The 16,755-nt window shown below is 59.9% G+C and overlaps 1 protein-coding gene across 2 annotated transcripts in view; it reads right to left on the bottom strand.

Moving 5' to 3' along the window:
- Positions 1 to 11,028: 11,028 nt before the first annotated feature.
- SPECC1 (sperm antigen with calponin homology and coiled-coil domains 1) overlaps positions 11,029 to 16,755 on the bottom strand; it is a 175,914-nt gene continuing 170,187 nt past the window's right edge. The window contains exon 15 of one of the 2 annotated variants that reach the window (XM_075904346.1): positions 11,029 to 16,390. In XM_075904346.1, the coding sequence (XP_075760461.1) occupies positions 16,301 to 16,390 (90 nt within the window). In that variant the 3' untranslated portion in view covers positions 11,029 to 16,300. The remainder of the gene's footprint in view (positions 16,391 to 16,755) is intronic. The other variant, XM_075904347.1, reaches the window with a different exon arrangement.

The raw sequence follows: 16,755 nt of genomic DNA, 5'->3' as shown, positions 1-16,755 counted from the left end.
TGCCCTCCTCCAGGCCCGGGCACGCTGGGATACATTGCCCCGGGTGCTCGAGGCGCGCTGTTGCTGTGAGCGATCTGCCTGCCCGCCACTCCTTGGAGGAAGCAGGCAGCCGAAGGCTGGCCTATTGCCCATCCTTTGACCACTGCCACTTGAAGCTCCGTCTTCAGTGCAGAAGAGCCTCCCAGCTGACACCGGATGCAGCCCAAGCAGCAAGGACCTCACTCCTGGCCTCCTCCCCGGCTCCTGCACGCCGCCCCGCCCCGCTGCACCCCCCGGGCCACGTGTGCAAGGGTGGAGGCAGGCGGGGGCAGCCCCTTCCCTCTGTCTGTGCAGCATCCGGTGCAGCGGGCCCATTGTCCGTGGCTCCTTGGGGCTGTGGACACGCAATAAAACCAGTGAAGCCAACAGTCACCACAGAGTGAGGCCAGGACCCGAGAGGGGCAGGAACAGGGAGGTGGCAGAGCCAGGTTCCTCCGCGCGCCCCCTCTGCCAGGGCAGCTCTTTGGTATCTTTCTTGTCCTGCCGCCCTAGCGGCTGCCAGGGAAGGGCTGGGCGGCCTTACAGGGCCCCTCTCACCCACGCTGTTTTCTCTGTGCCCAGAGCAGCCTGGACGGAGTGGGGGACTCGTGGGGGGAGGTGCCCATCTCCTCTCAGTGCGGGCAGGAAAATCCAGCTTTGGAACTCAGGGACCATGGGCCAGGGCCACCCTTCCCCCCCGTGCACCTCTGCCCTGGCCCGGAGCAGCGCCGAACCTCTCTTCAGCCCGCAGCCCTTCACAGGGACTGGCCGGGGGCCAATCATGCCTCCTCATGCTGGTTCCGGGGCATGGGCACTAGAGTAGGATCCGTGAGCGTAGCCCCCGGCCGGAGCAGGCCCTACAGACCCAGGCTGGATTCGAACCAGGGCTCCTGCTCTGAGTCCCCTGAGCCAGCCAGGGCCCCAGGGACACAGCTTGGCTGGGTTTGTGGGACACCATTGTGGCCCACCCCGCCCCACTCTCCGGCTCGCGAGGTCCAGTGCGGGATTTCACCCAGCTGGAAGCCCGGTGCAACCCCGACTCCATACAGCAGGTGAGGCGCGCACCCGTCTCCCATGAGCAAGCCAGGCCGTGGGCAGGAGAAGGGAGCGTGCCGCCTCCATGGGCGCGCTGGGCCTTGGCACGTCCGTGGCTCCCTCTGGAGTGGCGCCGAAGCCCTCGCCCCGTGGAGGCAAAGGGGAAGGGTAAAGTTCAGAACTTTACTGCTGGGCCGTAGGGCATTTTGCCAGAAGGCTGGGAAAGCGACGCGATTGCAGAGGTAACCGGCAGCACGGCTACCCTGCTCCAGAACCCCCGCAGGGGCAGGGGTATTGCAATGCGGACGGTCTCTCGCCCCCCAGGGCCCTGGGAAAAGGCAGCGTCCCGGAAGGGCTCCAGGCAGATGATAAAACACACAAGCAACTGGTCTGCAGTTCCCCGGCCCACTGGCCTGTTCCGAACGGCTGCCCTCCGGGGCTTTCAATGGCCAGGCTGCTCGGCTCCGAGGGGCACGGCCTGGGGCAGTCGGAGCACTGGAGCTTTTCACAGCTGGCATCAGAAATCAGAGGGAAGCCCAGCAACCCGCCCAGCCAGCGCGGGAACAGAGGGAAGGAGGGAGGGAGCGTGGGCTGCACCCAGCCCGGTGGAATTCTAAGACCAGGGAGAACAGAGCTTCGACTTCACCCTGCCCTTGGGGAGCCACCCGGCCGCCTCCCGGAGCTGGTCCCGGGCAGCCTCGGGCCAGGCAGGAGGAGCGGTCAGGGCTGGCCTGTACAGCCCCGCCCTGCTACGGCGCAGGAGAGGTGCAAGCAGGGATGTGAATGGCTCACCGGTTGACTGGAAAGAATCCCCCTTACCAGGTGAGCCTTCCTGGGTAGGGTTAATCAGCCGGCCTGGAGCAGCCCCCACCTGCCATGAACAGGGGCTGCACCTGCCTTGTGGGGCCTGCTGGGGGTGAAGGCCTTCCAGCCTGGCCAGAATAGCCCCCGCCCACGGTGGGCCCTGCCCGGTGCGCCACAGGCAGGGGCGCTCAGCCCAGCTGGAGAAGCCCTAGCCCATGGGGGGGGGGGGCGCCCTAGTCCATGAGGGGGGGGGCACTCTAGCCCAGCTGTGGCGGGGGGGCACTCTAGCCCAGCTGTGGCGGGGGGGCACTCTAGCCCAGCTGTGAAGCAACCCCGCCCCCCCAGCCTACCTCCATTTATTTGTTTAACCAATTAACTAACTAAACGAGATTTTACATCCCTAGTTGTGAGGACTCACCCTCAGATCCTGTCCCCGGCCTGGGTGGGGGCAGCTGCTACAGCCAGGTGCCCGAGAGGCGTCCACGGGCAGTTACGCTTCTCAGCCCTGGACGGAGACTGAGCACAAGGCCCCAGCCTGGCCGTTCAGACAATTGGAGGTTGTTTCATTCACAGCTCGAGCGCTTTCCGGGCCAAAACCTCCACAACTTGGTGCCCGTCAGAAAACAAAGCGGCTGGCTGCCTGCCCGCGGAGCGAGCCTCGGAACGGCACTGACCTCCCGCCCCCCAGCAGGAAGAAAGAAGCATTTCTGCCCCTTGCCAAGCCGGGCAGGGAGAATAATTCGCTGGTCCCCGGCCGCCAGCGGGCGTTGAGAGAAGGTGCCAATGGGATTCTCAATGGGCTGCGGAGAGGGGAGTTTGAATGATGTTTGCGGCCCAACGATTGTTTATAATTCGGTTCAAAGTCTGGAGGAGCCAGATCTCAATCGCATCCCTCGCCGGCGGGGCTGGATTGTCTGGGAGTCTCTCCAAGATGGGGCCCAGGCCCTTCAAAGCCAAGGGCTTTTGTCCGAGGGGCCGCCCTTTCCTAACACGCAGGACCAAAAAATGAGAAAAATCACAGAATTTTCTGGCTGTATTGGAGCATCCTCCCCTCCACAGTGAGTGCACACATCACAGTCGCTAAGGTGCTGAGCTGCATCAAAGCCCCTGAGATGAGGGAGGGCTGTCTGTGCACATGGTAAACCGAGGCAGGGAGGGATGAATTGACATGCCCAACGTCACGGAAGGAGTCGGTGGCAGAGGAGGGGATTGAACTTGGGTCTCCCGAGCAAGCACCCTGGACCAAGCGTCCTCTAACAATTAGTCCCCAGGGCTAGACAGGGGGGCGTGGAGTCACTGGGTTCAAACAGTAAGTGCAGGGCAGACATGCAAAGTCTGGTTCCCTTCGAGGAGGCCAAGCACACTAGGAAGGAGGGGCCGATTGCATCCGTACCCCACTTGCTGGCTTTACGCTCCAACCTGCTGGAGCCGAGAGCCGCGGCCAGAGACCCTCCGACGGCGAGAGGGGAGATTGTGGCCTACGGTCGGGCAGGTCCGCGAGCAGCACTCCGAGGGGCTACGGCAATACGAACCCTGCACCGTCACAGAGCGGGTCTTCTCCACCCCAGGCACCCGCACCCAGAAGGGAGCCCTCCTCCAGTGCGCCGCCCCCTTCACACTCCAGACCTACTGGCCCTCGCGGAGCATTGGGCCGATGGAGCCCCCGAGCCAGGAGTCCTTAAATGGCCTGTCGTGGCTGGCAGGGGTGAGCTGTTCCCAGCTCCCGGGCTACTTTACACAGCCCCTGGCTCTTCGATCATCACCAGCCCCTTTGCCGGCTTGCGGGTGAAGTCGCCCTTCCCGGGGCTGAGCTGCGCCTGTGGCAGCAGGACACGCGTGGGCCACGGCCGCACACCTCCGTTTGCTTGTGGCTGGCTGCTCAGCGGAGAACCGCCTGGACTGGTTTGTCCTTGTAGGGTCCTTAGGGCTGTGCCGCTCCCTTGGATTCTAGTGTTTGGGAGTCAAATAACCGAGGCATTGGCCTCCAGCCCGGCCGAACCAGGAATAAACACCGCAAGGGCCACCAGGCAGCTAGAAACAGCACTCAGGTGGGGCACGGGGACAGGTGGGCGGAGTCTACTTCAGACCCACCCGCCCCTGGCAGGCGCTGAGCCAACTGGGAAAGATGGTGAGCCAGGGAGCTCCGTCTCCCGGAGAGTGGCTCTGGTGGGAGAGAGGATTTAGGGGGTGGGCTGAGCAGGCTGCAGGGAGGAACCTTAGGAGCAGCCCAAGCTGGGGCAACCATGTGACCAGGCCTTTGTTAATAAAGCCAAGCTCCGGGAAGGGGGTGGCTTTTGGCCTCCCCTCCCGCCGCCCCCTTTCAGCGCTCCCATCTCCGCCTGCCGAAAGCCTCGTGTATGACGGGCGCAAAGCGGAAGCTGTAGCAGGATTTTCTTCGGTGTCGAAAAGCCTCCGGCCTGTCCTGTGACCTGGAGCTCAGGCCAACAATTAGGCACGTGGGGCGCCCATGAGAATCTGGCGCCGTTGGCTGCTTGATTCTGAACTGAGTGGGCAGGTCTCATTCCGAAGGCGGCTGTTTCAGGGCTGCCGCCGCCGCCTTGTTTCTCAGCGGCCAGTGGGCTCTAATTTTTCCATCCATGTGCGGAATCAATTTTGTTACAAGCATGCAGGCACGTGTGGATGTGCACCACCGGTAGAAACACAGCTGCCAGCTGAGGGCGCTGTTGGCACTCTGCTAATGGTGGCGTTTGAATCTCTCCTGGGTGGCCGCCTGGCGCAGCCTGGCTAGTGCCTGTCCATACATCTGCATGGGCGCCGCTCTCTCTGGGAGCTTCTCCTGCAGACAGTGCTCAGAGCCCCCAGCCCCTCGCCGGGACCTTCACAACTGCCCTGCAAGGCTGCACGCTGGGGCCAGCAAAGCTCGACTCGTAGCTCTGTGAGCGCAGCCTCCGGAGGCCGAGCGTGGGGCTGGAGAAAAGCCCCGCCCAGAGAAACCGGCCCTTCGCTCCCGCACGGAGACACGTCCCGATGCTCGCTGGCAATCGTGCGCCTCCGCATCCAGGCGCCGGGAAGCTGCCCCAGTCCTCTAGTCAGAAACCAGAGCGCGTTAGGACCCCACACGTAAGCCCCCGCGAATGCCCGAGGCCCTGTCGAACGCGGGCTCCGATGCTCTCGGCAGAATATGGACTCGCCCCTTCGGGTTCACTCGGACGACTTCTCGACCCAACCCCACCAGCAAAACGCCCCCTTCAGAGTCAGTCGGAGCCGTGTCGATCAAAGCCATAAACGAGCGGCCCGATGGGCCGTGGTCACGCTGTCAGCTCAGAACGGGGGTCTCCAGCTCCCAGGCCCCAGGGCGGCAGCGGACGGCAGCAGGGTCAGGAAGGAACTGGTGGCTCAGCACTCTCGCAGACGCCCCCGCCGGTCTCCTGAGCCGTGTGCGGTCTGACATACACACCCAGCAGCACTCAGGTCCCACAAAGTTCCAGGAGCAACCCGGTTCGCATTGGCCAGACCGAGAGTCACTTCCCTTAGGCCTCCGGGCGCTGTGCTCCCTGGCGCGTCCGGTTCCCAACAGCAGGGGCCTGACGTGCTCGGAAAGAAGCAGCCTCCGGGTAAAGCGAGCGCCCAGAGCTGGGGAGTCAGTCACTCGGGCCAAAGCAAGCCCCGAACCCAAGCCCATTCCTTCGGGGAATCCCAGCCCACAAAGCCAGACCAAGCCGTGGGGCTCTTAGCTTTCATCTCACAGACACTGCCCCTCCTCAGCGGCACCACATGGGAGAATCCACAATCCCAGCCCCCCCCCCCCCCCCCCCCGTCCGTCCGTCCGCCGGCCGCTCTAACAGCCCTTTGTAAACATGCTGGCAGGGAGGAGCAAAGCAGAGCCAGACGCAGCTGCCAGCCACTCAGGGCAGAAGCAGCCAAAGCTGGGCCTCTCGACCCTTTGGGGACCCATCTCCAGAGGGATCAAAGCCCCATGGCACCGCTGCGGCTGGCCCAGATCAGCTGACTTGGGCTGCAGAGCTAAACAGGTGTTTGGGTTCCAGGAGCCGGTGCCCTGCAAGCCCGAATCAGCTGATCTGAGCCAGCCCTGCGTTTCTGATCCCTGCACAGACGGGGTCCGGGCACCGTCATGGAGGCGAGCTGCGAAGGGCTGGGCTGGGCGTCACGATGGAAGGGCTGAGGAGCTCCACTCACAAGTCTAGATGTTCCCAGCACAGGAAGCCGCGGGAGCGGAACGGATCGCGTCGTGGGTGGATCCACGTAGCCCATCCTAGCATCTCCTCCTGGAACGCAAGGGCCAGCCCTGGCCGCGGGCGGGACCGCTGCTTCAGCCCGGGTGCAGGGTCCGTTCTCCGCACCTGGGTTACTCTCACGTCTGCAGAGGCTGCATGGCTGTATCCCAGTGACTCCCTGCTGAAAACCGAATCCGCCAGCTCCCCATTTCTGGGGTGGTCCCCCAGCTGCCATTATGTTCTGCCAGCTGCCCATTGACGGGGATTATAACAACTCATAGCAAAAGCATCAGCCAAAGGTCAGGTAAACAGCTTGGGTCAAGAGCCAGTGTGCGTCTGCTTCAACGCTGTAAACATTTTGCTTCTCGACCGGCTGAGCTGGGGGAAGATTTGCACGCTGGCCGTGGGCAGGATGGCAATTACAGCCTAAGCATGGATGACGGTGGCAGAATTTAAGCAGCCACGAACTGCCTGGTCCAATGATTTGTGTCCTTAAAACAATTCTGACGCCAGCTGCAGCATCTCGGGGCTTCTCCATATCCCAGCGCGTGAGAGCGAGTTCTGGCAGCAAGAGACTTGTGACATCTTTAGAGCCAGGGGGTGGAATCTCAGCTCAACAGGGGGTTGCGAAATTTCTTCAAAGGGCCGCTTGGCAGAGTACAGTAAAGTTCACGGTGTCCAAGCTCCTCCATGAGCTCCCGATCCAGATCTCAGCCCTGCCGTCAACTAGCCTGGGACACTGGATAACGATATGCACATGAACCAGCGCTAATCAGCTGATTCTCGCAGACCAGCCGCTCACATCTGTGCACTTCAATTGCATGTGTGGTTACTGTAATTGAAGTAGCCAGTTTTACAGCCCAGCTGCTATTTGCACGTGCAAATACCTGTTCAGGAGCAACCCTGGCAACTGCAAATGCAAATGAGGCTGGCGATTGCACCCAGCCTTGAAAATCCAGCTCCAAGCCGCTCCCTTTGCTTTCGAACGTCCACCTCCAGCAGAGCCCCGAGCGGGAATTCCTGTGCCCCAGGGACGCACTGCTATTGCTGAACCAGCCGGGCCTGGGGTAGTCACTCTTTTGCGCCGGGGGGCATTGGGCCCAAATCCTTCCAAAGCCTGCCCCACAAGAGCCAACGTTCCGCACGCAGCGTTTTCAAATGCCGAAAAAGTTCACAAGTTTGATGTGTCAGAGGAACGCTCCGGAACCCCGGGGGCAGTTACTGTGGTAAATCATTTCCAACGACCTGGCCGTAAGTCGGGGTAACGGTACAGACACATCAGCATTTCCCCCAGGTTAGAGTTAACGAAACCCCTACGACAGCCCAATTCCTACTTCTCTGCCCCCGTCCTTTTGCCCCAGCGCCCAGCTGGGCCCCCCCGTGGCCAGACGCCTCCCCGTTCCTCTCCCCGGAGCTCAGTGATCCGGAGGAAGAAAAACCTTTTCCTGGGCCCCAGGTGTGCAAGGAATATCCTGTGCACGGCCCTCTCCTTCCCGCAGGGCATGCTGGGAACCCTCTAGGCCCCCTGCCCCACACACTCCCCTCAGCTCTCTTTTCTGTGTGTGAGCTGGGTTCTGCCAAATCCAGTGGCCCCCCATGGCACCAAGCAGAACTTCATTTCTGGGGAGGGGAAGGGGGGTGAGAAATCCTCCCCGTACATGAATTTCTGCACAATTCTGCCTTGCGCCGCGGCCCAGAACCCCTCCCGGAGTCCCCTGCGTCCTACGGGAGAAGTCTGCAGGGGCCAGCGGGCAGCGGGGACAGAGTGGGAGGGGCTATACAAACCCATAGCAAGGAACAGCCTTGTCCCAAACAGCTTACATCCAATAAGACAAGGCAAAGGCGGGAGGAAAGGGCACCCAGCACAGCGGGGGGAGGAACCTCTCTCGGGTCAGGGGCCGCTGACCCACCGAAAACTCAGTCAGGAGCCACACACAAGTGAGAAGCCAAAACCCCAAAGCAAAACAACCCCCCCTCAGTGACGTGGTCCCCAGCTGAGGAGAAAGACCCTCCCCACCCACACCAGAGCGTAGGGGGGCCCAGCCTAGTAGATTGTGTGTGCTCCAGCCCTGTGGGGCGACAGCGGTGGGCGGGGGCTGGAGCGACAGCATGGGCAGCCCCAAGCCTCGGGGGCCAGATCCAGGCAAGCCAGGGCCCCTGAGAAGCGGTGGATTAGGAATGCAGGTAGAGAGTGGAGAAATGCTTTGTCCAAAGTCCCTGCCCAAGGATGACTCCAGGCGTGTGTCCCCCACAAGACCAGCCCTCCGCTGCAGGGAAGGGAACAATTCTGGTTTGCCACACAGAGGAGACTCCCACACAGAGGGCGGCCGGGGTAGCAGGGTTACCAGATGCATTTCAAAAAAATACTGGACACATGTGGTCTTAGAACGGGATGGGGGGGGCACCAGGACTGGTTGGGAGGACATGAGGGGGAGCGGGGCTGGCTGGGGGAGATTGGAGGTTGGGGGGGAACAGGGCTGGCCAGGAGGGGGTTGGGAGGAGTGGGGCCAGCCGGGCGGGGGGGGGGGGGGGGGGGGGGAGTGGCCGGTGGAGAGCAGGGCTGGCCCAGGCTCATGCAGATCCCGGGGCACTGCCCATCCTGCGCATGGTCCCAGTGGGGCGCACGGGCGAGTCCAGCCCCAGGGATTCCATCCCGCCCCGGCCCCGGCCCCCTCTCTACTGCGTAGCTGCGTACTGCCTGGCTGGTAGACACACTCACTCAGCGGGAGCACATCTACCAGCCAGGCAGGATGCAACTACGTACGGATCCTCAGGATAATAATATAACTTTTGTAATTAGAAAATACCCGACATTTCTACGTCCGGTAATTTCTCAATTTGTTTCCCGGACAGAAAGCTCAAATAGCAGACGGTCCGGTTCAAACCCGGACACCTGGCAACACCACGGGCTAGGGCTGTAAAATCCTGTTTGGTTGGCCCATGAAATGGGAGGCGGCCGGGTTGGAGAGCCCCTCCTGCCCCGGACTGGGCAGAGCAGGCTGGGTTGGGCCCACCGCGGGCAGGGGCTGCTCCGATCGGAAGGAGAGCCCCTGCCTGGAGCTGGCCCTGTGGGGTGGGAGCAGGCCCCCGTCTGTGGGAGGTGGGGAGCTACTCCAGCCCCCCCGGTTAACGGAACCGGTAAGCCTCACCCAGGAAGGTGACCAGTTGACCATTCACACCCACCTCCTGGAAAGCCCGCAGCTCAGCCCTTGCGAATCACTGCTCCGACATGCCCGGGAGGCTGCGATTCTCAGCCGTGCGTGTTACCACTTTGCTGCTCTCTTGGCCCAAGCCCACTCTCGGAGCCAGGTGTTCACTGGCCAGCAGCAGGGCCTGCCTTGGACCCGGCTCTACGGGGAACCAGGGCAGTGGCTTCCTGCAGCTGAGTGCTGGGAGCTGGGCTCCTGAAATAAACCGGACCAAACCCAGTTTGGACTGTACGAGCAGCATTGCCCTCCGCGGGAACGGTCACCTCCGGGGCTGAGACTCTTTGGGAGGCTGGAACAGAGGCAGCGGCTTCTCCACCTCTTGCAGGAGTTTGCAGTTTCGTAGCTGCGGCTGGTCCCAGAAATGCTCCCTGCCCTGGGCAGAGGGGTCCCCGCGGCGTGACTGGCAGCAGGAAGCACCAGAATGAGGGAGAGTTGTGAGATTTTTCAGGCCAGCTTTGCTGAAGCAAGAGGTGTAGAGAAGCAGCCCAGCTCCTGAGTATAACCCATAATTAACCAGATCTCAGGGCCTTTGGCCGCTCGTCCATCTGCCACACAGGGTCCCAGGAGCTGGCTTCCTCAGCAGTGAGATGGGCCTCTGTGGTCTGCAGACAGACATGGAGACAGTGGCCTGACAGAAGGGAAGTTGCGGCTGTGGCCGTGGCTAGGGTTACCAGGTAGGTTTAGAAAAAAATACCGGACACTCTTGATGGGAAGGAGGGGCCGGCTGGGAAGGGGGGCAGGGCTGGCTGGAAAAGGGGGTCGGGGGCAACGCAGCTGGCCAGGGGGAGATCGGGAAGAGGAGAACCAGCCGGCAGGAAGCAGGGGTGGCCGGGAGGGGTCGGGGGCAGCGGAGCGGGTCAGGGGAAGCGGCGGGGGGGGGGGGGTGGGACTGATCCGGGCATGTGCAGATCCCAGGGCGCTGTCTACACTATTGTCAGTGGAAGATGCACAAACAGCAAGATGGGGGCAGATATCCTGCAGTTGCCACGTGGGTGTCGCCATGGGGAAGGCGGCTGGCCTTCGGATTTTAGCACCCCCCATGTGGCACTATTGTACAAACAGCGTGAGAGGCGGCCGGGCACGCTATCGGCACAAGCTACATTTGTGGAGCGCTGTAGCTGTGTAGCTGCTGGAGAGGATTTCCTGTACCAGGTGTCAGTTGCACAACAGCAGCCTAACACCACGAATAGGAGGGTAGAGCAGCGTATGTAGGTTCAACATGTTTTTGAGCCTCTTCCCATCCCCGTCAGCTCCTGGGGAGAACCCGCCTTCCAAGCCCTACACAGACTCAAAGATTCTCATCAATCTATGAGAAACGCCAACACTCGCCCCCACGTACAGGCGCATGGCACTTCCCTGGTATTGTGCCTCACAGTAATTAGTGATTTACTTCTGCAGGAGCTTCTGCAAACATTAATCCTCACACCAGTCCCCCACTACAGGCATTGTGCTCATTATGCATGGGGAGACGGCAGTCCAGAAGTTACGTGACTTCTCCTTGGCCACAGGAGGAATCGGTGCTGGGGCTGGCATTAGAAGCTCCTGGATCCTAGAGCTGAGTTCAGATCAGGTTTCTTTTGGACCTCAGAATCAACTCAGCTACCCCGGAACAGAGCAGTTGTGGGTCAATCCTTCAGGAGAGCCCGGCCCCAACACAGTTCTGCCTGGTTTTTGCAGACATTGCTTCCATTAGATGGGACCCCCCCCAGCAGGCAGACTCAGACCCCAATGGGTTCATGTATTTAGAACACCAGCAAGGCCAGATGTCATCAGGAAAAAAGGATTTATTCGCTATATTACAGATTTCGCATTGTACCGTTAATAATGTTAATCTTTAAATACATCTGCATTAGCATGTCCAACGCTGACAGTGCCTAGTATATACAGTCTAGTGTGCTTTGTATAAATTAGACCAAAGATGTAACATCTGTATTCAATGGACAGAGCTAAAATTACTTGACTATTCAAGACGATTCTTTGTTTTTTGGCACAATTCTAGTCTGCTCAAACCCAGTAAAAACGCCGTGTCCAGCACTGCCCCGTGAAAATTGGCACACGTGCAAGTTAAAAGTGACGAGACCATCAGCTGTGAAAAATGTTAACGGGGAATCGATGCCAGCCTGGACTTTGCCCGTCGCTGGTGGCTGAGCCTGGCTAGCACGAGAGCTGGTGGAAAGCAATGCCGGCGAGGAAAGGCAGAAGTTATTGCTGAGGGCGTGTGAACAAGGCCTGTTAGGCAGCAAGCCCTCTGCACAGGAACAGCAGGATCTCCTTGGCCACAGTCTGCCTTTCAGGCCCATGGAATAGCTTTGCAAACAACTGGACATTTGCTGCAGGAAGCCGAGGTACCAGGATCAGGGAAAGATGAAAGGTACAAAATCTGTGATCAGAGGCGGCAACTTCTCTCCAGTTCTGACCGTCGAGGAAGTGAGGGAAAGGCAGTCACGGAGAGCAAGGTTGGATTTAGGGGTCCTAAATCCCGCAGAGGGTTCAGGGGTCATGTAGGGCAAGGAGGAGGCAAGGAAGATATGGCGGCTCCCACCAACCTTTTGAGAAGTGCTAGAGTTCAGCCGGGCAGAGGGTGCCTCTTGGTGGGCGGAAGCTTGCAGGGGAAGAAGAATGCAAAATCAAATTGCGTGCCCAGAAATTCAGCCTGCAAAGCGAGCGGCAGAGGGGTCCGTGCTGTCAACCTGCTCCGCTCAGCTGCCTTTTGTGAGCTCGGGGAGAGGGAGCCAGCTGGGCCCCAGCCCCCGTGGTGGGAGTTCAGCGCAGAGGCTGGGATTCCTGCCAGAGGCCCCGGAGGGACATCCTGCGAGATAGCAGTGGCAACAGGCCCAGCTGAAGGAAATTCCAGACATCACGACTTCTGAGGCCTCCACTATCTCTCAGACCGACCTCTCCTGCCCTCTCCCTTTCACACATCCTGTACTTTCACCCCACTCCGCACGTCTTCCAAGCCAGCACACTGGCTGTGCTAGAAACCCTCGCTTTCCGGGAAGGGGCCGGCCCCGGGCTGGCTTCCCAACCCCGGCTCCTCTCTGCCTTGCCCGGACGCGAAACCCGTGGTGCTTTCTCTGGAAGACCAGTGACTGCGAGCCAGCCCCTCTGCTTCCCACCCCTTCCCCTGCACCCATTGTGCAACAGCGACCCAAAGCAACCTTCAGCCACATGCCCCTTCCCCCAGCCAAGCCCACGGTGGGACTTGGGAGCGACTTCCAGGCCGAGTGGGCCGCCAGGATGAACAAGGCGCACGAGGTGCGTGAGCGCAGGATGTGGCAGGGGAGCAAGGTCCCATCAGCGCCGGCTGGGCACAGTGCCTTCCTCCGAAGGGGTGAAGTCGCAAGGAGCCATGCAGCGTAGGAGCAACCCATGCTGATACGAACCCTTGTCCCACCCTGCACAGGATGGCTGGTTTCTCCTAATTGCTGCTGGGCTGGCTCTTGAATCCCTGCACTTGTAAACGTTAGTGAGGCCCAAACGTTCAGAAGCAACTAGTCGTCTCAGGAGCCCCAACGGCCGCGCGCCCACTTCGGGACGCCTCAGAAGGGCCTTGTTTTCAGCACTTCCTGAAATGGAGGCCAGTTCCCAGGGGACACCCCAAATCGCTAGTCCCTTTGGAAATGGAAGCCCAGGATTCCAGCCGTGCAAAGCCAGGGGGACAGGGAACAGTCAAAGCGACTCACGTGACGTGACCGGGAAGATCTTTCCAGATCTGGTCAGGACTTCAGAGGTGGGACTTTTGGGACTTCTCATGCCCGGATGGGAGCGCGGGGCCTAGTGAGAAGCCGGGGACCTCTCCCTCCCAGGAGCAAACGGCTTGCGTGGCTTGCCCCGAGCTCAGAGACCGCAGAGCAGCGATGCTTTTCTCTCTACACCCAGACACTGGTCCAGGCCCCAAGCCTGCCCTGGACCTGGGGCTCTGGTGTTGGGGGAAGAGGGAATTCCACAGCTGCAGGGAAACATTCCCACGGCCAGTCCCAGTCGTGCTCTGCGGAGGGCTCGGAACGTTCCAACCAAACTGGGGGGGAGGAGCTAGAATCAAAGTCCAAATGTGTCTCGGGGCAAATGGTGCTGCCCTTGCCTCCCCGCCCCCAGCTCTCTCTCAGCTGTCTGTGCAGAGCATCCAGCAGGAGTGGGCTAAAGCCATCTTCCTGAAAGCGTGAGTTCTGGAGCCTGGGAAGGAAAACTGCTGCCGTTACTCTCAGCTCCGCACAAACCTCCTGCAAATCCCACTGATGCCAACGGGGCCCTTATCTTGACTTCAGGGGGCTTGTGCTACACACCCCCTCAGAGGGAATGTGGCCTGGGCTGCGGGAGGTGGAGCAAGGGAATGAGGAAGCTGCTGGGTCCGCCCGGGAATGGAGCACCATGGCACGGACCCCTGCAGACGGGAATATTTCTTAGCAATCAGCCTCAGACTTAGTTTTGTACCCTCTGAGCAAAGCGTAACTGGAGACCCAAAGGGTTAAATCCGTCCCTCCACGTGCTCCAAAGCCACCAGCCCCACGACGCCAAGCACTGGCGGAGGACTTCACTCAGAAGGCAAGCAACGGCAGGCTGGGAGTCAGCAATGCGCAGCCCCCTGGGGCTTGGAGCGCTGCAGGAGACAGCCACAGCGGCAGGGGCGTGGGCGACGTCTGTGCCACTTGTTCCTGGTACGAAGACTCTCACAATCCCTCGGAGACGCCTGTCCGTCCCCTGCTCTGTTCAGTCTGCTCATGGGCCATTCCCAACCCCTGAATCACATCATTACAGAGAAGCCCGCGCAGCACTGAGAGACCTTTCAGAGTCCAGTCTCTCTTTAGGACACTGCTTAGCAGCCTGCAGCCTCTATCAGGGCCTAGAGTCAACTCTTCCTGGCTTAAGCTCCTTCTGCTAAGACAGCTGGCAACAAGACAGAGCTCCAGTCCCATGACAATCTTTAGAACTACAGGAAATGACAGAAATAGACCCCATCTTGGAACACACTTAACAAGGGGATGTTTCAGGCCTCCTTGCCAATACAGTCCAGGCATCACATACTAGCGGGTACGTCAGCCCCTCCGCTCTCCAGGGTTAGTCTGACAGCTCATGTTCTGGCTTCAGCGCCAGAGAAATGCACCTGCTGCGTTGCTGAACAGACCAGGTAGGTTGCACCAGCTGGGTGGCTAAGTCAGTCATTATCTGATTTTGAAAAACCATAGCAAGCGTGGGGGAGAGGGGTGTGACCAGCACTTCCTGAACATACTAATCTCTCCCCATCAGTACACGCGGGGAGGGAGCTGTGCGCGGCGCAGGATCAGCCTTTTCAACCAACCTATTCCGAGAACAGAAGTACTTCAAATGCCTGGGCGCTGCGGTAGCACCCAGACCCATCTCCGCTTGCAGACAGAGTGTGTGGAACGAAGGGCTTAAAGCAGAGACATTTATAGAAAACCAAGATCCAAATTCTACATCTAAATCCATGGCTGGGAATTCACTTGTCACTCCGGGAGCGCTTGGCTTTTGGGCATGGCTCGTATGGAGCTGCGTGGGGCCCCTCACCATGCACCCTGCAATCAGTGCGCTTGGGTGGGAGACAACAGCAAGTGAGCGCAGGGCGCTTGCAAAGCCTCGGAAAGCTGGAGCCCCCAGCTTGTCTTGCATCAGAGATGCCAGGGTAGTTCCCATGCAAAGAGCACATTGAGAGGCCACTGGGTTACCCAGCCTGCCTCTGACTTCCTTCTTTCTAGGGGGGCCCGACTGCTACTTACTAGCTCTGAGGAGGATTTGAAGAGTCAAGTTTATGGGGCTAAATATAGAGGCATGTCCAATGACCAATTGACCGCTGCATTACATCGGGGTATCAGCAGGATCCCCAGGCTTACCTCTAGCTTCAGCCACAAAACAGAGTGGCCAGTTACATTCGCTGTAACTCAGAGCACAGCTGCATGCTGCCGTTGGTATTCATCTCCTGTGTGTTCTTCTACCGTAACCTCAAGGCGACACTTATAGCAGCAACCTACGCTCTACATGTCACAGCCTAGAGCACAGCTAACGAGGCGGCTGGCCAGTAACTCACGAGAATTGACACCCCTTGCAGAGTACTCAGGGACAGCCTGGAGTCATGAGTTTACTTTACACAAACCTGCCACAACGGTGTCGCTCTGAGATATTGCAGCGCCTCTCTAGTATAATGAGTCACTGCCTGCTTTCTGGCACCTTGTGTCATAACACAAACTAGTTGCATTGGCAGCACTACAGAAACGACTGTGCCCACACAGTCAGCTGGTGCGTGTCAGGGCTCTGACTCCCTAGGCGGTCTGTCACTGAAGCGGGGGGGGGGGGGGTTCTCTCACCCATCGAAGCGGTTACTTTTGTTTGACCAGGAACGGAGTCACGGCACCTACTAGTTCCCTCTATGGCTGAGTGGTGAGAGCACATGGGCGGGTCTCTGCGGGAGGAAAAGATCCTGTGGCAGGCCTTGCAGGCTGCCCTGAGTCAGGCAAAGCAGAGCGTGTGTCTGTGAACATGCCAGGTAGCCCAGCTCCGGAGGGGAGAGGTTCTGCCTCGGGGCACACACGGAAATGAGGGGGGAGAGGGGCGTGCTGGGGACGTGTCCGGGTTAGGCATCTCTTTGTAACTGTCGGAGGAGCATTGCTGGCAGCTGGTTCATACCAGTTCTCGGCCAGTGTCCCGGGAGCGCCAGCATCGCGTCAGGCACCACTTTACAAAGCGCATATTGCAGTCACTTTGTTCTGGGGCATGGCGCCAGCTGGCAGCCATCATCAAGCACAAGGGCATTATCTTCGGAAATACCCCCCGGGGCAGAGCGCCGCTGGTCGTGTCCGCGCTGGAATAGACGTGCAGCTGTCTGTGGTTTGGAGTGGCGGACAATGGAGTTTATTTGGTTGCAGTCCCAGCTCTCTGAGATGTGATCAGGATTGCGGAAGAGCTTCCCTTGGAGCCCAGGGCCGTGGCTGGCTCGTGGACTAGAAACGAGGGGGTTTTAAAGTGATCGAGTGCGTCCGTGGCATTCTTCAGTCTCTCCCCCACTTCTGCCCCCTTCTGCTGCGGGGCTCAGGTCTCAAAGTACTTGTAGATCTGGGCCACGTACTGCATGACACTCTGCCAGTCGGGCCGGTCTGTGTACAGCATCTCGCTGAGCTCCTGCACAGGACACAGAGAGTTAGCAAGGGGGAGACAGGGCCAGGGTAACAAGCGGGGCGTGGGGTCCTGCCACGGGCATTTCCTTTTCCAGTGCGGTGCCATTGTTTGGGCCACATGCCGCTGCAGGATAGAGACAGAATGAGCAAAGCCTGGCAGGGCGCCGATCTCCAGGAACACCATGGCCTGACGGGATGAGAGAGCTGTTGGGGCCAGCTAAATGCCCGCCCCAGCCTGGGAGGAAGGGAGTCCTGGCATAGAGAAATGACAATTTGCCAGCACAACGGCCCCGCAGCTGAATACAAAATACAACGTTCGGCCATTAGCACCCGGGGCGGGAGCAAGACTAAAGATCCCTACGAAGACTC

The sequence above is a fragment of the Pelodiscus sinensis genome, chromosome 21 (assembly GCF_049634645.1).
Source record: "Pelodiscus sinensis isolate JC-2024 chromosome 21, ASM4963464v1, whole genome shotgun sequence".
Lineage (NCBI taxonomy): Eukaryota > Metazoa > Chordata > Testudines > Trionychidae > Pelodiscus > Pelodiscus sinensis.
Note: the sequence above shows the minus strand (reverse complement) of the source record. Positions and strands in the feature narration are given on the sequence as shown.